The 20,622-nt window shown below is 53.2% G+C and overlaps 1 protein-coding gene across 2 annotated transcripts; it reads left to right on the top strand.

Moving 5' to 3' along the window:
* Nucleotides 1-4,897: 4,897 nt before the first annotated feature.
* LOC131577418 (interferon-induced very large GTPase 1-like) lies at nt 4,898-17,444 on the top strand. Of its 2 annotated transcripts, XM_058835280.1 has the most exons (4): nt 4,899-4,925; nt 5,393-5,576; nt 8,875-15,881; nt 16,091-17,444. In XM_058835280.1, exons 3-4 carry the CDS (start codon nt 8,877-8,879, stop codon nt 16,145-16,147), a joined length of 7,062 nt encoding a protein of 2,353 aa, XP_058691263.1. In that variant the 5' UTR covers nt 4,899-4,925; nt 5,393-5,576; nt 8,875-8,876; the 3' UTR covers nt 16,148-17,444. The 2 variants fall into 2 exon arrangements, with proteins under 2 accessions (XP_058691262.1, XP_058691263.1); XM_058835279.1 differs by having other exon boundaries at nt 4,898-4,925; nt 8,875-17,444.
* Nucleotides 17,445-20,622: the final 3,178 nt, after the last annotated feature.

The raw sequence follows: 20,622 nt of genomic DNA, 5'->3' as shown, positions 1-20,622 counted from the left end.
GACTGGGAGTGGAGGTGACCCTGGCCATGGTGTCATTTCCTGGGCTGAGTGGGGAATGTCCCAGTGCAGCTCTTGGTGTGAGTGGGGGGGACCCAGTGCCACAACTGGGTGCAGAGGAGAAGACTCAGTGCAGCAAGGGGGGATGGCCTCAGGCCTGGGCTGGTGTCCCTGAGGCAGCTAGCTCAAAACTGCCAAATATATTTGGCCATATCAGACCCCCAAATTCAACCAGCTTAGAAATAAAGCAAATCCCTGGATGGGGCAGGGATGGATTGGATTCAGACCCAAGCAGGGACCTCAGCCAGTGATGTTCAACCCAGAAAGCAGACACAGCACTGGTCAGGGAGCTGGGCAGTGCTAAAACCTTGGCCAATGAATTGTGTAGACCTGGGAGTTTAGAACGGATTATATAAGGAGCTTCTGTACAATAAAACACGCTGTTTGTCTGATGATCAAGAGAGAACTTGAGTCATGATTTCTGTCGCCAACCTACAACTGCACGTAACACCTTTACGTGCCATATATGCCTATGGAATATTAACCTTAATACCTATGCCTATGGAATATTAACCTTTACACTTATGGGATATTAATCAAAATTAAGAGCTGCAATTCATAAACACAATATATATGTTTCACCAGCAAGTAAATAGATAGAACTGAATAATAGAGCTACTCTGTCTCCAGCTCCCATTGCTGGTTTTGTAAATTTTCTTGTTCCTTTTTCAGTTTTTGTTGCTCTTGTCTTCTGCAATTTCAGTTCTTCTATCTGCTGAAGCAACGTCCCTGCTTGCTGCTTCTCTCCCGCTTGTCTTGTTCTTTTCAATGCTTCCCTTCATGCAGTTTTATACTCATTTTCATAACTTTTCTTCTCTCTGAGTTGGGTCACCTGCTTTTGTTCTGTTGTGTTAGTTGGTCACTCCAAGCCACTCTTACGTGCCACTTGTGCAGCTCTGACTCTGCCTCACAGAGGCTCACGCTGTTTTTGTTCCAGCGCTCCTCGTGCAGCAGCGACTTGGCAAAATTCCTTCTGCACTCTCTGGAGGCCACGCCACCAAATCTGTATCCATCTGTACCTTCTGCCCTAAACCAGGACACTTTTTTACAGGTGTTTCTCTCTCCTCACTTAGCAGCTGCTCCTGCCACGCATTCAGGGGAAACCTGGCACTGCCCTGGGACCCGGCCAGACTGCGGCCGTCCCTTGGCAGGGGGACACAGGGCTTGCTCTGCCACCCCTGCAGGGAGCTGCAGGCAGCACGAGCAGAAGCGCTGCTGCTGTTCTCCCACACTCTAACAAAAAAGGGCAGATGGCATGTTTGCTCCCGAGCCACCTCCTCCATGCCAAATAAGCAAAGTGCACAGCCTCACTCACACTCTTTCATACCAAATAAGCAAAGTGCACTGAACAGCCACAAAGCTGTGAAACGGAGAAATTAACAAGAATCAAGCATCAAGAAATGCTTTGACTAAAAAGGGTGGGCTGACATTAACCGTGTGAAATGCCTAAAACATTTTCTGTTCTCACAAAAACAGGGTGAGAGCAAGACTACAAGGTAAGAAAAAGGGCTAGGGTGTACAAACAGGACAAAGAGACCGCAGGATAAGGGGGTTCTAAGCCAGGAAAAACGGTGTCAAATTCTGGAAGAGTGCCAGAGGACAAAAAAGGAGCATGCGTAAGGAGACAAGGTGAAAAGTTCAAATGAGATGAAAATTGCTTACTTCAGCCCCCAAGACCCCCAGATGACCACCAGAGTGACCAACAAGGAGCAGTGTGCAGCCACGAAGAGGCGCGCAGCTAATTTTCATACGAAGCAGGGACACGCGGGGTCAGGAGATGAATACGTATTCGGCGCATTGTGTAGTCCTTGTTTGTAGAGAATAAAAAGAGATGTGCAAGTCTCTGAGGGGGTGCATGGTTTTGGAGGAGAAATTTACCATGTACCTCAGTGCTGAATAAATACCTACCAGCTCTTATAACTTACTTTGTGGGCTACAGAAAGTTTTCCTTCTGCATATCAGCTGGGCAGGGCAGCCCCCGTCACAGCACCCTGCTGGCTGCAGAGCGCAGCCAGGGGCTGCCCGATGATGCTGGCACAGCCTCGCTGGCTCTCCCCGGGGCGCAGCAGCACCAGCCCCGTTGGCAGCGGCAGCTCTCGGAATCAGCCCTCAGTCAGCCCCGCGCCGCCCTCGTAAAGATAGAGGCAGCTGCCTGCCAAGGGAAACCGCGGCAGCGCGTCCCCAGCAACCTGTCGCAGTCCGCAACTGCAGGATCGTGTCCAGGGAAGCTACAGTTACTGAGAACCAGCACGGGACAAGAAAGAGGCGAGCCTCTGTTGATGAAATCATTTATTCTGCATGGGAACAAACTCCTTCAGAGACAGAGAGCCTCAAACAAAGGCAGGGTGATGGGTTTTGAGGGACAGAACTAGGATGGAGTTCAGGGTCAGGGACTACTAGGAAGACAGCAAGGGAGAAACGCCCAGGGACTCAAACCCAATCAGAACTCCTGGGCCGCCTCTCCTTGGTCCCTGTTTCCCATCTTCCTCCTGGCCTTGCTCCAGCCCAGCGAATCTCCCCAGCCGGCACAAGCTTGGGGGCTGAGAGCTTTGGAGGTTGTCTCTGGGGTCCCTGGGTTGTTCAGAGCACAGAGCTGATGGGATGGCACCAACAGGCATCTCCTCCCATCCCTCCTCTCCTCAGAGCTGGGGGTGTTCACCTGGAGAAGGACCCAGGGAAACCTGAGAGCCCCTTCCAGGACCTCAAGGGGTTCCAGGAGAGCTGGAGAGGGACTGGGAACAAGGGCTGGAGGGACAGGACACAGGGAAAGGCTTCCCACAGCCAGAGGGCAGGGCTGGATGGGATATTGGGAAGGAATTGTTCCCTAGGAGGGTGGGCAGGCCCTGGCACAGGGTGTCCAGTTCTGGGATTGCATGATCCAGGCTAAGGGGAGCAGGGCTGGTGGTTTCCAGGCAGGAGCCCCAGGCTCTGCCCAGCTCCTGCTGCCTTTCATGCAAGCGTAGAATCATTAAGGTTGGAAAAGACCTCAAACATCCTCAAGTTCCACCTCTCACCCAAAAACATTTTCAGCACAAACCAGGCAGCAGCAGCTTCACTTTGACACTGCTGCAGGAAAACAGGACCTACAGGAAAGCGGTAGCTGCTGCCCCACTGCCCCCTGAAAAGAGGAAGCAGCTCCCTCCAAAAGAGCTGGGGCTGGAGGGGCTGTGCTGAACTGATACATGATGTAATGGGACAGAAAGTTATGGAGGATGAATTTCTGCATAAATTCATCCCTGAGAGTGGTGCTGTGCTCCCCCTGCTCCTTTTCCTGATGGAACACCAGCCCCAGGAAAGGCTGAGAGCCTCACCTGCCCTCCAGGTACCAGCACAGCAGTTAAAAGGTCTGTGCAAAGAGCTGAGAGTTCTCTGAGAAGCAGCTCAAACCACGGCTGGTGAGGAAATCGGGCTCGAACTCAAATAATCGAACTCCAAAACAATTGTTTCGTTTTCATAGTCGGCTGATGACAGAAGCCTGATTTACTGGAATTGCCCCTCTGCCTCTAGAAGAGGAAGCCGCACCCATCGGAGAGTCGGGGCTGCTTAAAGAGGGGCTGGGATCGGCTTCTCGCATCCCGGGAGCTGCGGGGCTCGGAGGGAGGAGAGAAGGTAGGGCCCTGGGGAGGAGCTGTGCGGCCGGGAGCAGCGGGGAGCGGGATCTTGTTGCTCTCGTGGCTCCTGTTGCGGTGTTTTGGCACGGCCGGGGAGATGGCAGGGCAGGGGAAGAGCGCTGGGAGGGCAGCGGGCGGGCGGTGTCCGCTCCTCCGGGGGCTGGAGGAAGCCGCCGCTGCTGCAGCCGCTTTGGGGGGCTCGGGGGAGCCGTGTGCGCTGCGGGGCTGAGCTGGGAGGGGGCCGGGCTCAGAGGTGGGGCCGGATGGCTGCGCCCCCCGGATGGCAGGAGCCGTGGCACTGATGCCGGGGGCAGTGCTGGCCCCGAGCCGCTCCTTCGGCCGCTGGGCAGCTCCGTGGGGATGAGCGGCAGGCACGGCTCCTCCTGCCCTGTCCCCAAGCGCAGGGGCTCAGTTCTTCCTTTTGCTCCCCATGCAGGGCGGGTGGCATTCTCCTCTCTTCCAGTCGGAGCGTCACCGCGCAGAGCGCTCTGGGCTCTGGGCCAGCCCCACCAAGGGAGCGCTGTTCCCAGAGCCCCTTTCTATCCCTGGGACACGGCTGGGGAAAACACTCTCGGGGGCTGTGCTGTGAAACGCCTGCACGCATTCCCATGGCCGCTCCTGCTGCCAGCCTTGCTGCTTCCCTCCTTTGCTTCCAAGGAGGAGCTCGATCCCGAGTTATGTCCGGAATGTGCTCAGTGCCTCTCTGTGGGCACGGACACAGTCGCATGGGCCTTTTTCCTATTCCTGCAGCAATGGGAAACCGTGCAGGGAGTGCCAAGGGTGCCTGGGGGCGGGCTCAGGGCTGGAGTTATTGTTGTCCAGGGCAGCCTCTGGCTCCTGAGACTGAACCAGCGCTGGCAGCGCTCTGTTGGGAGAGAATCTGGGAGGGGACAGGGCTGGGACAAGTGGCCCGAGTGGACGAGCTGCAGCAGTGACCCTGAGGCATCAGCTCCCTTCCTGAGCAACTGTCCTGCACTGAGGCTCTGCTGCCCAGGGAGCAGCTGGACATGTGCCCAAAGCAAACAATTGGTGTCAAAAGTTTCTCCTGTGCTTTGCCTGCAGGCCAAGCTTTCCTCTGCTGCTGAACTTCCCTTATCTCAAGCCAGAGGCTTTTCCTGCTTCTGCCTTCCCCATTGTGTCCCCATCCTGCTGGTGGGAGTGCACAAGCTGCTGCTGGGGGCTCAGTGCTTGGTGGGACCCAAGCCCAGCGCTGCTTCTCCCCCCTCTCCGGGGTCCTGAGCTTCCCCCCAGCAGCAGGTGCGTGATGTGGGCAGTGGTGGGACGGGGCCCGTGCTGCCCCACTGTCAGTGCTGTTCCCCTGGCTCTGCCCCCTCCACAGCTTGTGTGCTGCCTGAGAGCACAGATGTTCCCTGGACAGCCTCTCACCCAGCAGCGCCCACCAGTCCTTCTCCTCAGGGCTGCTCTCAATCCATTCTCTTCCCAGCTCGTGTCTGTGCCTGGAATTGCCTGCACCCAGGGGCAGCACCTGCACTTGGCCTTGTTGAGCTTCAGGGGCTTTGCTCCAGCTTCCTTCTGCTGGGGGAGCATGGATCTAGGTCCCAGGTGAAAGCCTGCTCTGCTCACTTCCCCAGAAGAGCCCTGAGGAGTCTTTGCTGCCTGGGCAGTGTCCAGTGGAGGAGAAGGGTTGGCCTCCAGTGCTCCTTGGAATGAATCCTCTGTGCTCATGGCTTGCCTTCTCCTGACTGTCTGCTCTTCTCCTCTAGGATTTCAGGCCTTTCCTTCCTGATTCCTCCTGAGTTCTCCAGGGGTTCCCATCACCTTCTCCACACCCCACCGTGTGCCCCAGGCCTGCCGCTGTGCTGTGCTGTGTCCCCTGAGCTGGGGCCCTCGGCTGCCGGTGTCTGCTGGGAAGCCAAGGCTGGGAGCAAGGGGAGCATCTGCTGAGAGGTGGGTGGGGGGAATCAGAGCCCACAGGCCTTGCACAGATTGCCCAAATCGGCAGGAACTCCCCAGGGAAAGCTGCCCCGGAAGGCTCTGGAAGGCTGCAGGGGCCCTTGGATCTATCCCTGAGTCCAAGCCCCTGAGATCAATACCTGTGCTGGTAAGGGAGTTGTGGCATTGGTGGGACAAAAGCTGAATGGTGAGAAGAATTTTTTGCAAGGAATAAATCTATCCAGTATCCAAGTGAACTGAGAGTGGGAGAGTTTTCAGGATTGCGTGACAGTGTCAAAAACCCCAAAGGTTGAAATGCAGGTGAAAAGAACAGGCAAGGAGACCGGCTCCTTTTTAATGCCTTTATTGAGGTCAGCTCTAGCTGGGGACCGAGGGGGGTTGCGCACACCACCACAGCTCCGGGTGGATGACACAGAGGAGGAGGTGTTCAGCTTTGCCACACAGCAGAGCTGGGGCTTCTATCCTCACAAGAGTCCTGGGGTTCATTGAAAACCTAGGGTAGCCATGCATAGAGAGTGTTGGTTTATTTATGGCAGCGAGGCCTGGAACATCTGTAAGTGGCTCAACATTCTCGTTGTTTAAAGTTCAGTTTGAGCCATGGCTCTGGGGGTCTTTAGATGTTAATTCCACTTCCCCTGGGTACAAACCCCCATGGGAGTTCGCTCATTTACATACTGGGTGATGTCATCGGTTGCCATCAGGGGGTGCCGGGAGCAGCAGAGGCAAGACAAGACAAGGTGGCATTTAACAAAGAAGGCTGTGACAACAACATTGGGCATAAGGTATTTAACAAAGGAGGCACCTTATGGTGACAACATTCAACTGGGTTAACATCTTTGTATACAGATCATGTCATCCCATTTTGCTCTTTACACAGGCGTCCAGTAAAAGGGCCAGGTCAGTTAGGGTGAGAATCATGGAATGATGGAATGGCCCAAGCTGGAAGGGACACATCAGGGTCCTGGGAGAAGCAGGATTGAAAGCTTTACTGAAATCAAAAAAGCGCAAATTAACTGCCTCTCCTTAAGTAAGTCCATGGGTTAATGTGCTGTGAAAGGAAATTTAGGGTGAGGTGCTGGACTTTCCCTCCTGAGTCTGTAGCAGCAGTGACTCATGACTGCCTTGTCATTTGAGGGTTTGTCAATGAAAAGTGATCAGCAGTGATAGACCTGGTCTAAAAGACAGGTGTCTGCCAAAGAAGGCAGAGACCACCCTGGAATGGAGAATATGACCCTCTGCTCTCCATATAATTTTAACTTTGAATTTATAAGGGTTTCATGCAAACCTAGGGGAAAGGGAACAATAGGAATTTCCTAGAGTATATCTATGTACATCAAGGGCAGCAAACAACAGCAACAACCAAAAGCAGAAAGGCAAAGCCAGCCTTGTGTCCCTGCCGAGCCCGCGCCGCTGGGCTGCAGTTCCAGGCACGGCCGGCAGGGGCGCTGCTGGCTCCCGGCCGGGGCGGGCGGGTGCGATGATTCCCCCGCGGCTGCAGGGGGCGCTGTGGCGCGGGCTCGGCCGCCTCTCCGCTGCCAATGGCGGCTGGGGCGCCGCGGAGAGGAGAGTTGGCTTCCCCTGCACAGCCCGCGGGGAGCAGCCGCTCTCAGTGCCGCTGCAGGCCCGGGCCGGCGAATCCAAGGGCGGCACAACAGCCGGAGCAGCGGGGGCTGGCCGGGGGATCGCTCCTTTGCGCGCCTCACCGGCGATGGCCGGGCCTGAGGCCGGGCCTGCTGGGGCTGGGGGTGCTCCCAGCTCTCAGCACAGCTCGCAGCGGCTCTGGGCTCCCAAGCAGCAGAGGAGCAGAGAAGCAAGCTGGCAAGCCCTGGCCATGGTGCTGAAGCAAGAAAACAGCAAGAGGGGAGAAGAAGGAAAAAACCATAGGGGGGAACAGGAGCTCAGGACAGACCCACTGTGCCGCATGGCCCGTGTGTTGATCACCCCTGCTGAAAGGAAGAGCAGGCCCTGGCCCCAGCCCCACCCAGAGCCCTGGGCCACCCTTCAGCCTTCGTCATATTCCTGAGTCGGGGGGCTACAGTGACAGCTCCAGACACAAACCAAAACTGAACTGGCTCTGGGTAAGAACCATCCCCAAGACAGGACCCCAGCACCTTCCAGAGCCAATTCCCAGGGGCCCTCTGTAATTCACCCCTGAGCAGCCTGGAGCCTGCTCCCCTCAAGGCCAGGGTTGAAGGTTTGCTGACACTTTTCCTCCTGTCACCAGAGATTTTAAGTTCAGTGGCCCTGTGGTGGCCGTGGGTGTGATGGCCACCCATGGGCGCTGGGCTGACGAGACCCTCTGTGGTAACGAGCAAGAGATCGTGGAGGGCACCTGTCTGAGTTGGCTCCCAAAATCTCCAGTCTCTCCTGAAGGGCCACCAGGATACCCCAGGCACAGCTGTGGGCAGGGACAAGGTGGATTTTCCCCCTGATCTGGGGTGGGTCCCGAGTGTGCAGGGAAGCAGCTCCTGGGAAGAGGCGTGAGTGGGGCGAGGAGGGCCTGTGCTGGCAGCTGGAGCAGGAGCACAGCTCAGAGCCCGTGTGGCCGTGCCGGGCGTGGGGGGATGTGTGTGGGGAGTGTGGGGTGCCCTGGGGGGAGCGTGTGAGTGCTGCCTCCGGGTGCTGGGAGCAGCAGGCTGGGCCAGACAGCGAGCAGGGCAGGCGTGGGACTGGGCAGAGGGTGCAGGATGCAGGCAGGGGTGTTGGATGGGCAGGGGGGCTCTGCCAGGAGTGCTCCTCGCTCTTGTGTTGTGAAGGGTTCGTCTGGGAGGATGTGAGCAATGGTGAAGGCAGCAGCTTTTCTAGGGCAGGTTGTGTGGCAGAGTGAGTCTTGGTGTACCAGGGTGTTTGTGTGTGCGTGTGTCTGTCTGTGACTGGGTCTCTATGTCTGCAGTGTCTCTGTGTATCTCTGTTTCTGTGTATCTACCTGTCTCTCTGTGTGCTTCTGTCTCTGTGTCTCTGTGTTGTGTGTTTGGCTCTATGTTTGTGTTTGTGTCTTTGTGGTTGTGTGTCTGGTTCTGTGTGTGTGTCTCTCTGTGTCTGTTTGTGTCTCTGTCTGTCTGTCTGCCGTGTGTCTGGGATAAAGACTGAGCTTCAGGGTTGATCCTGCACACAGGAAAGCCACAGGCACATCCAGTGTGCTTGGAAGGGGACCCTGGCTCTTGTGCCATCCCCGGCCTGGCTCCAGCAGCCGGGTGGGAGCAATCCCCAGGGCCACAGCTGCTGCAGAGCCTCTGCCAGAGGCTGGGGCCTCTGCCTGCACCTTAGGGAAAGTCTCTTTTCTTCTCCACAGCCATGGCTTCACCGGAGGGCACACAGGAGGGGGATACAAAGGCACAGCTCCTGGCAAAGGCATTTCAGGATGAAGGGCTGGATGCTGGATACTGGCTGCCCAAAGTGTCGCAGATCCTGGGAATTGAGTGCAGAGAAGCCCTGCAACATCTGGAATACGAAGACTACCTCAAGCTGGAGTGTGAGGTAAGGCACCCCTGGGAGAAGAAGGCACTCCAGAAACTCCTGAAAATGAGAGATGACAAAACAACCAGTAAAGATGTGCAGAAGGAGCCCTGGGAGAAGAGAAAGGAGAAACAAGAATTGGCCAAACAAGCCCTGAATGATCTGACAGAAATGCTCAACAGCTGCAGCCACAGCCAGGATGCTGTGAGGGAGAAAGCAGAGACTCTGTGGCAAGCCATGGAGATTCCCCAAGAGTTCTGGCCAGCACCAAAGGAACCCTTGGCGGATATGCTGGAGAGCATCCAGAAGCAGCTGGAGCAGCAGGAGTTGTCAGCAGGCAGGAGAGAGAACATCCCTGATACAGAGGTGCTGAGGCGGGCGTCAGGGGGACTGGCCCTGCAGGGCATCTACAGAACCAGCAGACCTGGAGATGCGCTGGCAAAGCGAGATCAACTCCTCAGGGTTCCTGAGGGATTCCAGCTTGCTGATCCAGAGCAAGGATCGTTCCTTGAGAAGAAGGACTTCTCTTCCTCTGCAGCAGAATCCTCTTTCACCAAGTCCATGGAGCAGCTGGGGTTCAGCATGAGTGTTTCTGCCAAATTCAAGTTCTGGGAAATTAATCTGGGAGGTGGTGTAGATGGCAGCAGCTCCTCGCAGTCACAAGACACCCACCAGTCCCGCTCTGAGCAGAGCTACTTTTGCAGCACCAGGTACCAGTACCTCCCTCTGGCCTCCTGCTACTTCCAAAGGCATCAGCTTTGCCTCTCGAATGCGGCTCTGCGGGAGCTGCAAGACATGGAGCAGCTTTTGAGTTTCACTCAGGAAGACAAGACCCCCCTGCTAAATATGTGTGAGAGGTTCTTCAGCAGGTTTGGGTCCCATGTAAACCAGGGTCCCCTCCACTTTGGGGGGATATTCTGGTGGAAGGTGTCTACTGAGGGATTCCGAGAGGAGCAGAGGGAAGAGATGAAGCGACAAACGTCTGAAGCTCTGAACAGCTTTGTCAGGGCCAGCTGGGGTGGATTCCTGGCAAGTGCTGCGGGGGCCCTGGATGTTTCTAAATCCAGCTCAAAGGCTTCTGTCCTGGGAAGAGCCGGAGAGGGTTCCCATACAGCAATTCAGCTCTACGTGGTCAACACATGGGGCCCACCAGACACAGCTTCTCTTCCTCAGTGGAGAATGGGGCTCATGTCTGATAACACAACGTGGTGCGTTATCGACCGTGGGTTGGAGCTGATCCCAGTGTGGGACGTCATCCTGTACAATCACAGCAAGGATTTTAAGTCTGTGGGTCAGATGAGCAGAGCCCTCCGGGCTGCGTACAAAGCACTGACAAATCTGAGCATTGGCAGCATTTTTGGAGAGGATCTGGGCAGTGCAGTGCAAGAGGCCAGAGATTTCATGAGGACTCTGAAGGCCTGGAAGATGCCGGCGGATGAAAGGAAGCTTCTCATGCTGATGGAGCTAAAAGATGATCTGAGTGCAAAAACCAGGAACCCCAGTGTGTGGATCAATGTGTGCCTGTCAGACAAAGCCCTGCAGGACTTCCTGGTGAACACCGTGCGGAGTTGCCAGGAGTCACCTCCAGAAAACACCAGATTTATCAAGGTAATATTGAAAAGCCTCCTGACTCCACATATCTACTCTGTCAAGGACTTCCCTGAGGCTTCCTTCATTATGCAATGGATCTTCCAGACTGAGCACCCACTTCCCAAATCTCCCAAAGTCTCTGAGCTTGAAGACCTCATCAAAACACTGCAGCAAATGAAGGAGCACATCCATGCTGTCTCCTATGCACCAGGAAGCTCTGCTTCCGCCATTCATGAAGCAAAGCGAGAAGCGACCCAGACCAGCAGCCTCGCCATTTATTCCTTACTCCAGTGTCTCCAGGAAAAGGCTCAGAAGGACATGGAACTGTTGGTGCTCTTGATTGTGAGCAGCACAGGGTACCAGGTGGAAAGCAGCACTTTTCAGCACCTCCTTGGACACCCAGAAATTGAGTACATGGCCAAAGAAATGGAAGTGGCACATGAGGAGTACGTGAACCTGAAGGAGCAGGATGCTGACAGAGCTGAGGCCTCTCTTCTGCTGAAGGGTCTGACTGTGACACCAGAAAGTCAAGGGCTGTCCCCTGAGCAGAAGAGGGAGCGTTTAATTTTCATGGAAGATCGCATGAAAGGTTTGTGGTCCACACGGATAAAGAATCTGCTCCAAAAGCACAATGAAGACTGGGAGAGGCTGGAACAGGACTTGCATTCCTTGATCAGTGGGTGCTTGGATGACAACGGGGATGAAGAGAGGATGCAGAACATACTCAGAGACCTGGAAGACACTTTTCCAGCACCTGATCCTCCCAGTCACTCTCAATCCATCTCAGACAGCAGCCAACCCAAATCAAATGACACAGATGCAAACCAGGAGTTCCTCCATCTGCTCAAGCGCCTGGGACTGGAAAGTCACTATCCAAGAAGAATGGGTATGGGAGATTTCCACACCATCTGCAGGACATGTCTGCAGGACAGCCAGCCCAGCCAGGACACGGAGCTGCCAGGTTACTTCCTGCAAAAGCTGTTAACCGTGGATTACCAAAAGGTGAGGTACCTGACTTGCTGGGATGAGATCAACCCAGGCCTCGCACCTGAACCACAAATCAGAAAGCAAGAGCACCAAGAATCAGATTCCTTTGAAAAGTTTCTTGATAATCTGATGGGAACAGCCCCTGCACGTGCAAGCAGGGACAGCCATGTGCACCCCATGGACCTGCAGATGGCCATTTTCCACTGTGCTGATGACTTCCTGAGACAGACCCTTGCAACCAAGCTGGCCTTCTGCCAACTGGCGCTGCCTCTGCTGGTGCCCAACCCATGCACTTCACACATTGAGTTCCCGCTCTACGCCCTCAGCCAAATCCAAAGGAGCTGGAAAGAGGTTGAGAAGTCAGGAGAGCAGGCCCAAACAAAGAGTTACAACAACAAACTCATCTTTCAGACACAGACACCCATCGTGTCCTTCATCCGCATTGGCAGCTCGGCCTCCTCTTCCAAGTCTCAGCTCCTGAACGCTCTGCTGAGCAAACGCAAACACGACACTTTTTTCCACCGCCACTGCAGAGGCAGCACCAGGGAGCGTTTGCTGATGGAAGGGGTGGTGGAGATTGCCTGGTACTGCCCCCGTGGAAGCCCCGATGACACCTTTGAGCGCTGCGTGGCTTTCTGCAACCTGCATGGAGATGCCAGGAAGCACAAAGCACAGCTGAAGTTCCTGCAGGAGATATCTGCTGTCAACGTGGCTCTGGTGTCTGATTCGGAGCACATGGACCACAGAGAGAAAAAGCTTCTGCAGGACCTGTGGCAGTCACAAAGTCCTTTGGTTTGTCTTCTCACAGAAAAAGAGAACGTTGTAGAGGGCAAATCAGGCAAAATCATGACAATAGGGACCAGGAACAGAAACGAAGCAGAACTGGTGATCCAGCTGAGCAAAACAATTGGGAATCTCCTGGCAGTGTCTAATACACATTTCAGCCTGGACGCCTGTGCGGACAAAGCTCGCCAGCACGGATTCATAGTGGATGCAGATCAACCCGGGTGTGTGGCAGCCAAAGCAAAGGCAAAGGAGCTGGTGGAGCTTCTGAAGAAAGAGAAGCTGTCGGAGATCAAATCCCAGCTGCTGCCGCTTCAAGGAAAACTGTGGTACCAGTGGTGCAAAAAGGACAAAGAACTCACTCGCTTGAAGGAGAAGGGGAACAAGAGCATTGAGCATCATCGCAGCCAAATTGAAAATGAGAAGAAAGCACTAAGAAGAAAGCAACTTGAGCAAGCTTTCCCCCTCAACCCACTGATGAAGTCATTCCTTGGCTTTCTCAAGGGTCAGCCAGCAGATACCAAGAAATATTTCCTGCAGTGGATGAAGGTCTTCATGGATGAGCTGTCCTGTGGTCGCCTTGAAGAACTGAAAAGAGACTATCATGAGTTATGGACTGAAATCTCAACAAAAAAGAAATACAAGAAAAATCCCAGTGTGAATGCTGAGTTCCTGAGTTACTTGGATGCTCTCTCTGGTGAAATCAACAATTCATCCATCGGCCTGGAGCACCTTCTGAGAGAGGTAGGGCAGATTTATGAAGCTCTGCAATTAATGGAGACAAATAATTGCAATTTTGCCAAACTGCCGGAAATTGCAGCAGAACTGATGGTTTTGGGTCGCCCTGTGGAGCTGATGGATGGGGATGCTTCTTACCTGCCCTTGCGCTGGGTGGGAGCCATCTTTGACAGCTTAATGGAGAGGCTGGGGGACAAACGAGTGTTTGTGCTCTCCGTGCTGGGCATCCAGAGCACAGGCAAGTCCACCCTGCTGAATGCCATGTTTGGTCTGCAGTTCAGTGTCAGCGCGGGGAGATGCACCCGCGGAGCCTTCATGCAGCTCATCCCAGTGGGCAAGGAGCTGCAGCAAGACTTGGGCTTCGATTTTGTGCTGGTGGTTGACACCGAGGGGCTCCGTGCTATTGAGATGGCCAATAAACAGTCCCTGAACCATGACAATGAGCTGGCCACCTTTGTCATTGGTGTTGGCAACATGACTGTGATCAACGTGTTTGGAGAGAACCCATCAGAAATGCAAGATGTTCTCCAGATTGCTGTGCAGGCTTTCCTGAGGATGAAGAAAGTCAATCTTTCGCCCAGCTGCCTCTTTGTCCACCAAAATGTGGGAGAAGCAACTGCCAAGGAGCAGAACATGGAAGGCCAAAGGCGTTTGCAAGAAAAGCTGGATGAAATGACCGTGATAGCTGCTCAGCAGGAATTCTGTGACATCTCCTCCTTCAGCGATGTCATTGGCTTTGATGTGAACACCCACATTCACTACGTTGCTCACCTGTGGGAAGGAAACCCCCCAATGGCACCACCCAACCCCACCTACAGCCAGAACGTCCAGCAACTAAAGAGCAAAATCCTCCAGGCTGCCAAGAAGCAGTCGCAGCGCAGCATTTTGAGGCTCTCGAGCCTGAAAGATCGTATTGGTGACCTCTGGAATGCTTTGCTGAATGAAAACTTTGTTTTCAGCTTCAAGAATTCCCTGGAGATTGCTGTGTACAGGAAACTGGAAAGTGCCTTTAGTCGGTGGACCTGGAAGCTGAGGAGTCACATCTTAGACTTACAGATGAGACTGGACAACCGAATTCGGAATGGGGACTTGCAGAATGTCACCAGAAAACACCTTGAAGAGCTGGTGCAAGAGACAAGTGATGGCATTGAGAAAGAAGTGGAGAAGTATTTCAGGGAAGACAAAGACCATGAGACATTGGTCCAGTGGAAATCAGGCACAGAGCTGAAGCTGAAAGAACTAAAAGAGACTCTTCTCCGTGAAATGAAGAAGAAATGTGAGAGTCTTATAGAGCTACAGAAGGAGCAGAGGAAACTGGATGCAAGGAAGTTGGAATATGAAGATGAGCTCCTGAGAAGGAGTAGGGAGCTGGCTGTGACTCTGAAAGGGAAGAGCCTGAGTGAGAGAGAACTGAGGGACAACTTCACTCTTGTCTGGAACAAGTGGATTGCCGAAGTCTCCAGTGCTGCTCGTCCTCAGGAACAGGTGAATATCGATGCAGACATTGAAGAAGTCCTTCTAGAGCACTTTAAGGAGCCAGGTTTCCATGCACGGATCACATCATTTCCCAAAAGCAGTGGATTTTCTTTCAACTTAGAGAAACATGTCATGAAAAAAGAGCATTTTCGCTTTACCTCAAATCCCAGGAGCATTTCCAGTGATGATGCTATCAACTTTCAGCACATCACAGACAACATCATAGCGTGTGTGAAGGCAAACATTGATAAGAAGGAACAGGAGAAACGGGATTACAGTCGAAATTTTATCCATGAAATACTCAATGAAATACAGAAAGGTGTGAACTCTGTCCCCAGCCATGCCAAATGTACTTTTAACAGAGAGTACAGCATAGCTTTGTCTCTGTATCTGTGCAAAATGGCAGCGGAAAAGTTTAAAGCCATGCACAAAGCATTCCAAAAGGCAAATGACCCAGTTGTGTACCTGAGGAGCAAGAGAGAAGAGTTCTTCCAGTGTTTCCAGATTTCCTGCCAAGGAGCCACATCAATCACAACTTTTGCTGTTTTCCTTTGCGACAAGATTGAAGCAGCTCTTCGCTGGGCGGTCTATGAGAGGACGTCTAAAGCCATCGCTGAGGACATGCAGGACAAATTCCCAGATTTCAGGGGCAACAGAGCTGATCTGGAAATTTGCATCCTGAGATACCTGGCAGAACAAGAAAATTTTGAGTATTTCATAGAATACATTTTTTTCCCAAAAGAATTTTTTGAGAAATACATTGAAACACGAGTTAAGAATTACTGTTTAGGTAAGAGTGGGAGACTGGAGAAGTTTTTAGGTTCCTCCCTCAATCATCTGTATGGAAACATCCTGTCAGCTGTTTCTTTATCAACCCAAATTGTCAAAGACAGAAAAGACAGAGAGGACAAAGTCTCTCTTTGGCTGGATGAATTTTGCAGGGAACTGACAGAAGTGATCAACTTGCCCAGAAGTGACCTGAAGGGCATTGAGCACCAAGAGGTCACAGACACTGAGTTCCTGAGCAGTGCCATGGCAGAAGCTCTGGATGACCTGAGGGACAGGCTCAGGAAGGAATTTGCTGGTGCTGATATGAGCTCATTTGCAACACAGCCTCACACCATCCTGGTGGAGCAGTTTTCGGGGTGCTGGGAGCAGTGTCCCTTTTGTAAGGCTGTCTGCACAAACACCATGCAGGGACATGATGGAGACCATCAAGCGGTCTTCCATCGCCCACGAGCTTTAGTGGGAGCCACATTGTTTATACCGGTATTTTCTGTGTTTGATTTATTTAAACGCAGACTTACCATTGATATTTGTTCCAGCATGGTTGCAAGTGACTGTGAATTCAAATTAGATGATGGCCGATGGATTCGTTACCAATTATATCGTAATGCAGGACCTCCTTATTCCAATTGGAACATTCTTCCTGATTCATCCATGCAGGCGTACTGGAAATGGTGTTTGTCTCATTTCAGGACACAGCTGGAAGCTTTGTTCAAGAGAAAATTTCAGACTGTAGGAAAAATCCCTGAGGCATGGCAGAGAATTACCAAGCAGGAAGCACTGGCCGAGCTGGACAGGCGTTAGGCCGCATCCATGGGAAGGAAGAAACACAAGGGCTTTGCAGTTTTGGAGAACTTTGTAGCAGGCTCTCCACAAATTCAGTTACAATGATGATGTTCTCAAGCCCAATGAAGAGAATGGTATCCAACTGCTCCCAAGTTTGGTGAAATAAGGTGTTTTACTGTGGCTGTCACTCAGGAACTCCCTTGCTTGATGAGAAAGCCAGAATCCTCTTGCCTTCTTGCCATAAACATTTCCCTCTGCTTTGTCCTAGAGCCAAACCAAAGCCCCTCCTTGCAGCGATCGGCCTCGTGGCCAAGCCTGAGCTTGAGGGCCAGGGCAAGGGCAGAGGCAGCACTCAGAGCACCCCTTGGATCAGGTGCTGTGAGACAGGAAGAGACAGTGCCCCCAAGGCAGTTTTCCTGCAGCAAGGAGGTGTCCTGCTCAGAGAAAGGGCTGCAGGACCTGAGGGCAGCTCCACACTGGCTGCAAGCTGGGCTGCTTGGCTTTTGGGCGTCATCCTTCCCTCCCTCACTGCAGCCTCCTGGATCAACTGAGGCCCTTCTCCCAGCAGGAGCTGTTGTGCTTCTGGGCTCAGGAAAGCAGGGACACGATGGCCCTGGGGCTCAGGCAGTGCTTTCACTCCCAGTCTCAGAGGTGCTGTGTCTCTGTCCAGGGCAGCTGCTCCTGCTCAGGTGCCTGGGGCTGCTGCCCTTCCCTCCAGCCCTCAGGCCTGCAAGGAGCTGCTCCTGCCCTTGGCCTCACTGCTGAACAAAAGCCTTGGGAATGCCCCATGTGGACAATCCTGCCTGCCAGCAGCTTCCACAGCAGCCCTGGGGGCAGTGCTGGTGCTGTCCAGGCAGGCTGGTGGCACTGGAGCCGTGCTCTGGAGAAGGTGGCACCAGCTGGCTCTGGCCCAGGCAGGCGTGGAGGCTTTTGCTGTGCAGGTGCTGCAGCCCCGCTGGCAATGCGAGGGCCAAGCCCTGCTGGAGAGCTGGCTGAAGGGCTGCTTCAGCCTCATGCCCTGCAGGCTCTGCTAATAAAGGAGTTGATTTGGACCTCCCTGCTCTGTGTCCCCTTTGTGTTCAGGGCAGCCACAGCTGGGGGTGACTGGAGACAGGCAGGGGACAGGGGGTGGCACTGGGTGAATTCCTAAGGCCTGAACAACGGGCCCTGCCTTAGGCCTGAATGTTAGGCCCTGAGCCAGAGTTGCCCAGTGGGTGAACCTTTCCACCAAAAGTGATGTGTATGCTCTCATTAGGGAAGCATTATTAGCCATATGATAAATGTATCTGCTCATTAACAGAGCATCATTAACAGTATGATCTCGTCCAGTTACCAAGAGGGGCTCTCCATTCCTTCACTGTGACAGGGGCTTCCCAGTTGATGTGTGGAGCTGGAGTGCTGTAGTCTAGGGCATAGCGATGCGGAAGATTTCGGGATGTAACGGAAAGTTAGCAAAAACCCCTCTCTGTTAGGACAGTAAAGTCTTCTGCAATTAGCCAATAGCACCTAGGTGTGACGTAAGCAGATGGGAGTAACACAATGACCCTAGGTTATAAAATGTTAAATTCCCCTGCAATAAACGCCATTGCTTCGCCATCCATCACATTGATGTCTTGTGGGTAGAATGGTCTGAGTGGCCAAGGGGGGGCCACCGTGCTGACTTCTGAACCAGGGTGTCTGCCTTTCTTGAAAAACCTACACTGGAGGATGGAAAATCTTGGGGTAACTGGAGATGTAATGTGTGTCATCTCACTGTATGAAATCTTTTGTAGTAATGATGATGTACCTTGCTGAGCTCATCCTTTTGTGATTCTTGGCATGTTTTGCACTACAATAAATGACACCTCTTCCTTAAGTTGGTGCCTGTTTCTTTTGTGCTGACCCTGCTGCCTGGCAAAACACTGTCAGTGGCAGGTGCCAAGGGAGGCAGCGCTGGGAACCAGGGCTGGCCTGTCACACACATGGAGGGCTGAGAAGGTTGATCCCAGCGAGGGTCTCTGCTCTGGAGCTGCTCAGCTGGGAACAAGCAGGACAAAAGGGGAAGAGGCCCAAATTCTGCCAAGCCCGGCCCTGGCCAAGCTGACCCAGAGCCAGTGACAGGAGCCAGAGCTGGGCCGTGTGTGCGTGTGCTGCAACGGCTGAGTGCCAAGGACTGGGGACACCTGGGCTGGGAGGGGATTTGTGTGGCTCCTGGAGCCAGACTGGGAGTGGAGGTGACCCTGGCCATGATGTCACCTCCTGGGCTGAGTGGGGAATGTCCCAATGCAGCTCTTGGTGTGAGTGGGGGGGACCCAGTGCCACAGCTGGGTGCAGAGGAGAGGACCCAGTGCAGCAAGGGGGGATGGCCTCAGGCCTGGGCTGGTGTCCCTGAGGCAGCTAGCTCAAAACTGCCAAATATATTTGGCCATATCAGACCCCCAAATTCAACCAGCTTAGAAATAAAGCAAATCCCTGGATGGGGCAGGGATGGGTTGGATTCAGACCCAAAGAGGGACCTCAGCCAGTGATGTTCAACCCAGAAAGCAGACACAGCACTGGTCAGGGAGCTGGGCAGTGCTAAAACCTTGGCCAATGAATTGTGTAGACCTGGGAGTTTAGAACGGAGTATATAAGGAGCTTCTGTACAATAAAACATGCTGTTTGTCTGATGATCAAGACAGAACTTGAGTCGTGATTTCTGTCGCCAACCTACAACTGCACGTAACACCTTTACGTGCCATATATGCCTATGGAATATTAACCTTTATACCTATGCCTATGGAATATTAACCTTTACACTTATGGGATATTAATCAAAACTAAGAGCTGCAACTCATAAACACAATATATATGTTTCACCAGCAAGTAAATAGATAGAACTGAATAATAGAGCTACTCTGTCTCCAGCTCCCATTGCTGGTTTTGTAAATTTTCTTGCTCCTTTTTCAGTTTTTGTTGCTCTTGTCTTCTGCAATTTCAGTTCTTCTATCTGCTGAAGCAACGTCCCTGCTTGCTGCTTCTCTCCTGCTTGTCTTGTTCTTTTCAATGCTTCCCTTCATGCAGTTTTATACTCATTTTCATAACTTTTCTTCTCTCTGAGTTGGGTCACCTGCTTTTGTTCTGTTGTGTTAGTTGGTCACTCCAAGCCGCTCTTACATGCCACTTGTGCAGCTCTGACTCTGCCTCACAGAGGCTCACGCTGTTTTTGTTCCAGTGCTCCTTGTGCAGCAGTGACTTGGCAAAATTCCTTCTGCACTCTCTGGAGGCCACGCCACCAAATCTGTATCCATCGGTACCTTCTGCCCTAAACCAGGACACTTTTTTACAGGTGTTTCTCTCTCCTCACTTAGCAGCTGCTCCTTCCATGCGTTCAGGGGGAACCTGGCACTGCCCTGGGACCCGGCCAGACTGCGGCCATCCCTTGGCAGGGGGACACAGGGCTTGCTCTGCCACCCCTGCAGGGAGCTGCAGGCAGCACGAGCAGAAGCGCTGCTGCTGTTCTCCCACACTCTAACAAAAAAGGGGAGATGGCATGTTTGCTCCTGAGCCACCTCCTCCATGCCAAATAAGCAAAGTGCACAGCCTCACTCACACTCTTTCATACCAAATAAGCAAAGTGCACTGAACAGCCACAAAGCTGTGAAACGGAGAAATTAACAAGAATCAAGCATCAAGAAATGCTTTGACTAAAAAGGGTGGGCTGACATTAACCGTGTGAAATGCCTAAAACATTTTCTGTTCTCACAAAAACAGGGTGAGAGCAAGACTACAAGGTAAGAAAAAGGGCTAGGGTGTACAAACAGGACAAAGAGACCGCAGGATAAGGGGGTTCTAAGCCAGGAAAAACGGTGTCAAATTCTGGAAGAGTGCCAGAGGACAAAAAAGGAGCATGCGTAAGGAGACAAGGTGAAAAGTTCAAATGAGATGAAAATTGCTTACTTCAGCCCCCAAGACCCCCAGATGACCACCAGAGTGACCAACAAGGAGCAGTGTGCAGCCACAAAGAGGTGTGCAGCTAATTTTCATACCAAGCAGGGACACGCGGGGTCAGGAGATGAATACGTATTCGGCGCATTGTGTAGTCCTTGTTTGTAGAGAATAAAAAGAGATGGGCAAGTCTCTGAGGGGGTGCATGTTTTTGGAGGAGAAATTTACCATGTACCTCAGTGCTGAATAAATACCTACCAGCTCTTATAACTTACTTTGTGGGCTACAGAAAGTTTTCTTTCTGCATATCAGCTGGGCAGGGCAGCCCCAGTCACAGCACCCTGCTGGCTGCAGAGCGCAGCCAGGGGCTGCCCGATGATGCTGGCACAGCCTCGCTGGCTCTCCCCGGGGCGCAGCAGCACCAGCCCCGTTGGCAGCGGCAGCGCTCGGAATCAGCCCTAAGTCAGCCCCGCGCCGCCCTCGTAAAGATAGAGGCAGCTGCCTGCCAAGGGAAACCGCGGCAGCGCGTCCC

This window comes from Poecile atricapillus, chromosome 3 (assembly GCF_030490865.1).
Source record: "Poecile atricapillus isolate bPoeAtr1 chromosome 3, bPoeAtr1.hap1, whole genome shotgun sequence".
Taxonomy (NCBI): Eukaryota; Metazoa; Chordata; class Aves; order Passeriformes; family Paridae; genus Poecile; species Poecile atricapillus.
The sequence above is the reverse complement of the archived record's forward strand: the minus strand, read 5'-3'. Positions and strand labels throughout refer to the sequence as shown.

Bases quoted from the DNA above. Each gene is read 5' to 3' on its own strand.
- LOC131577418 (XM_058835279.1), top strand. From the start codon at position 8,877: ATGGCTTCACCGGAGGGCACACAGGAGGGGGATACAAAGGCACAGCTC.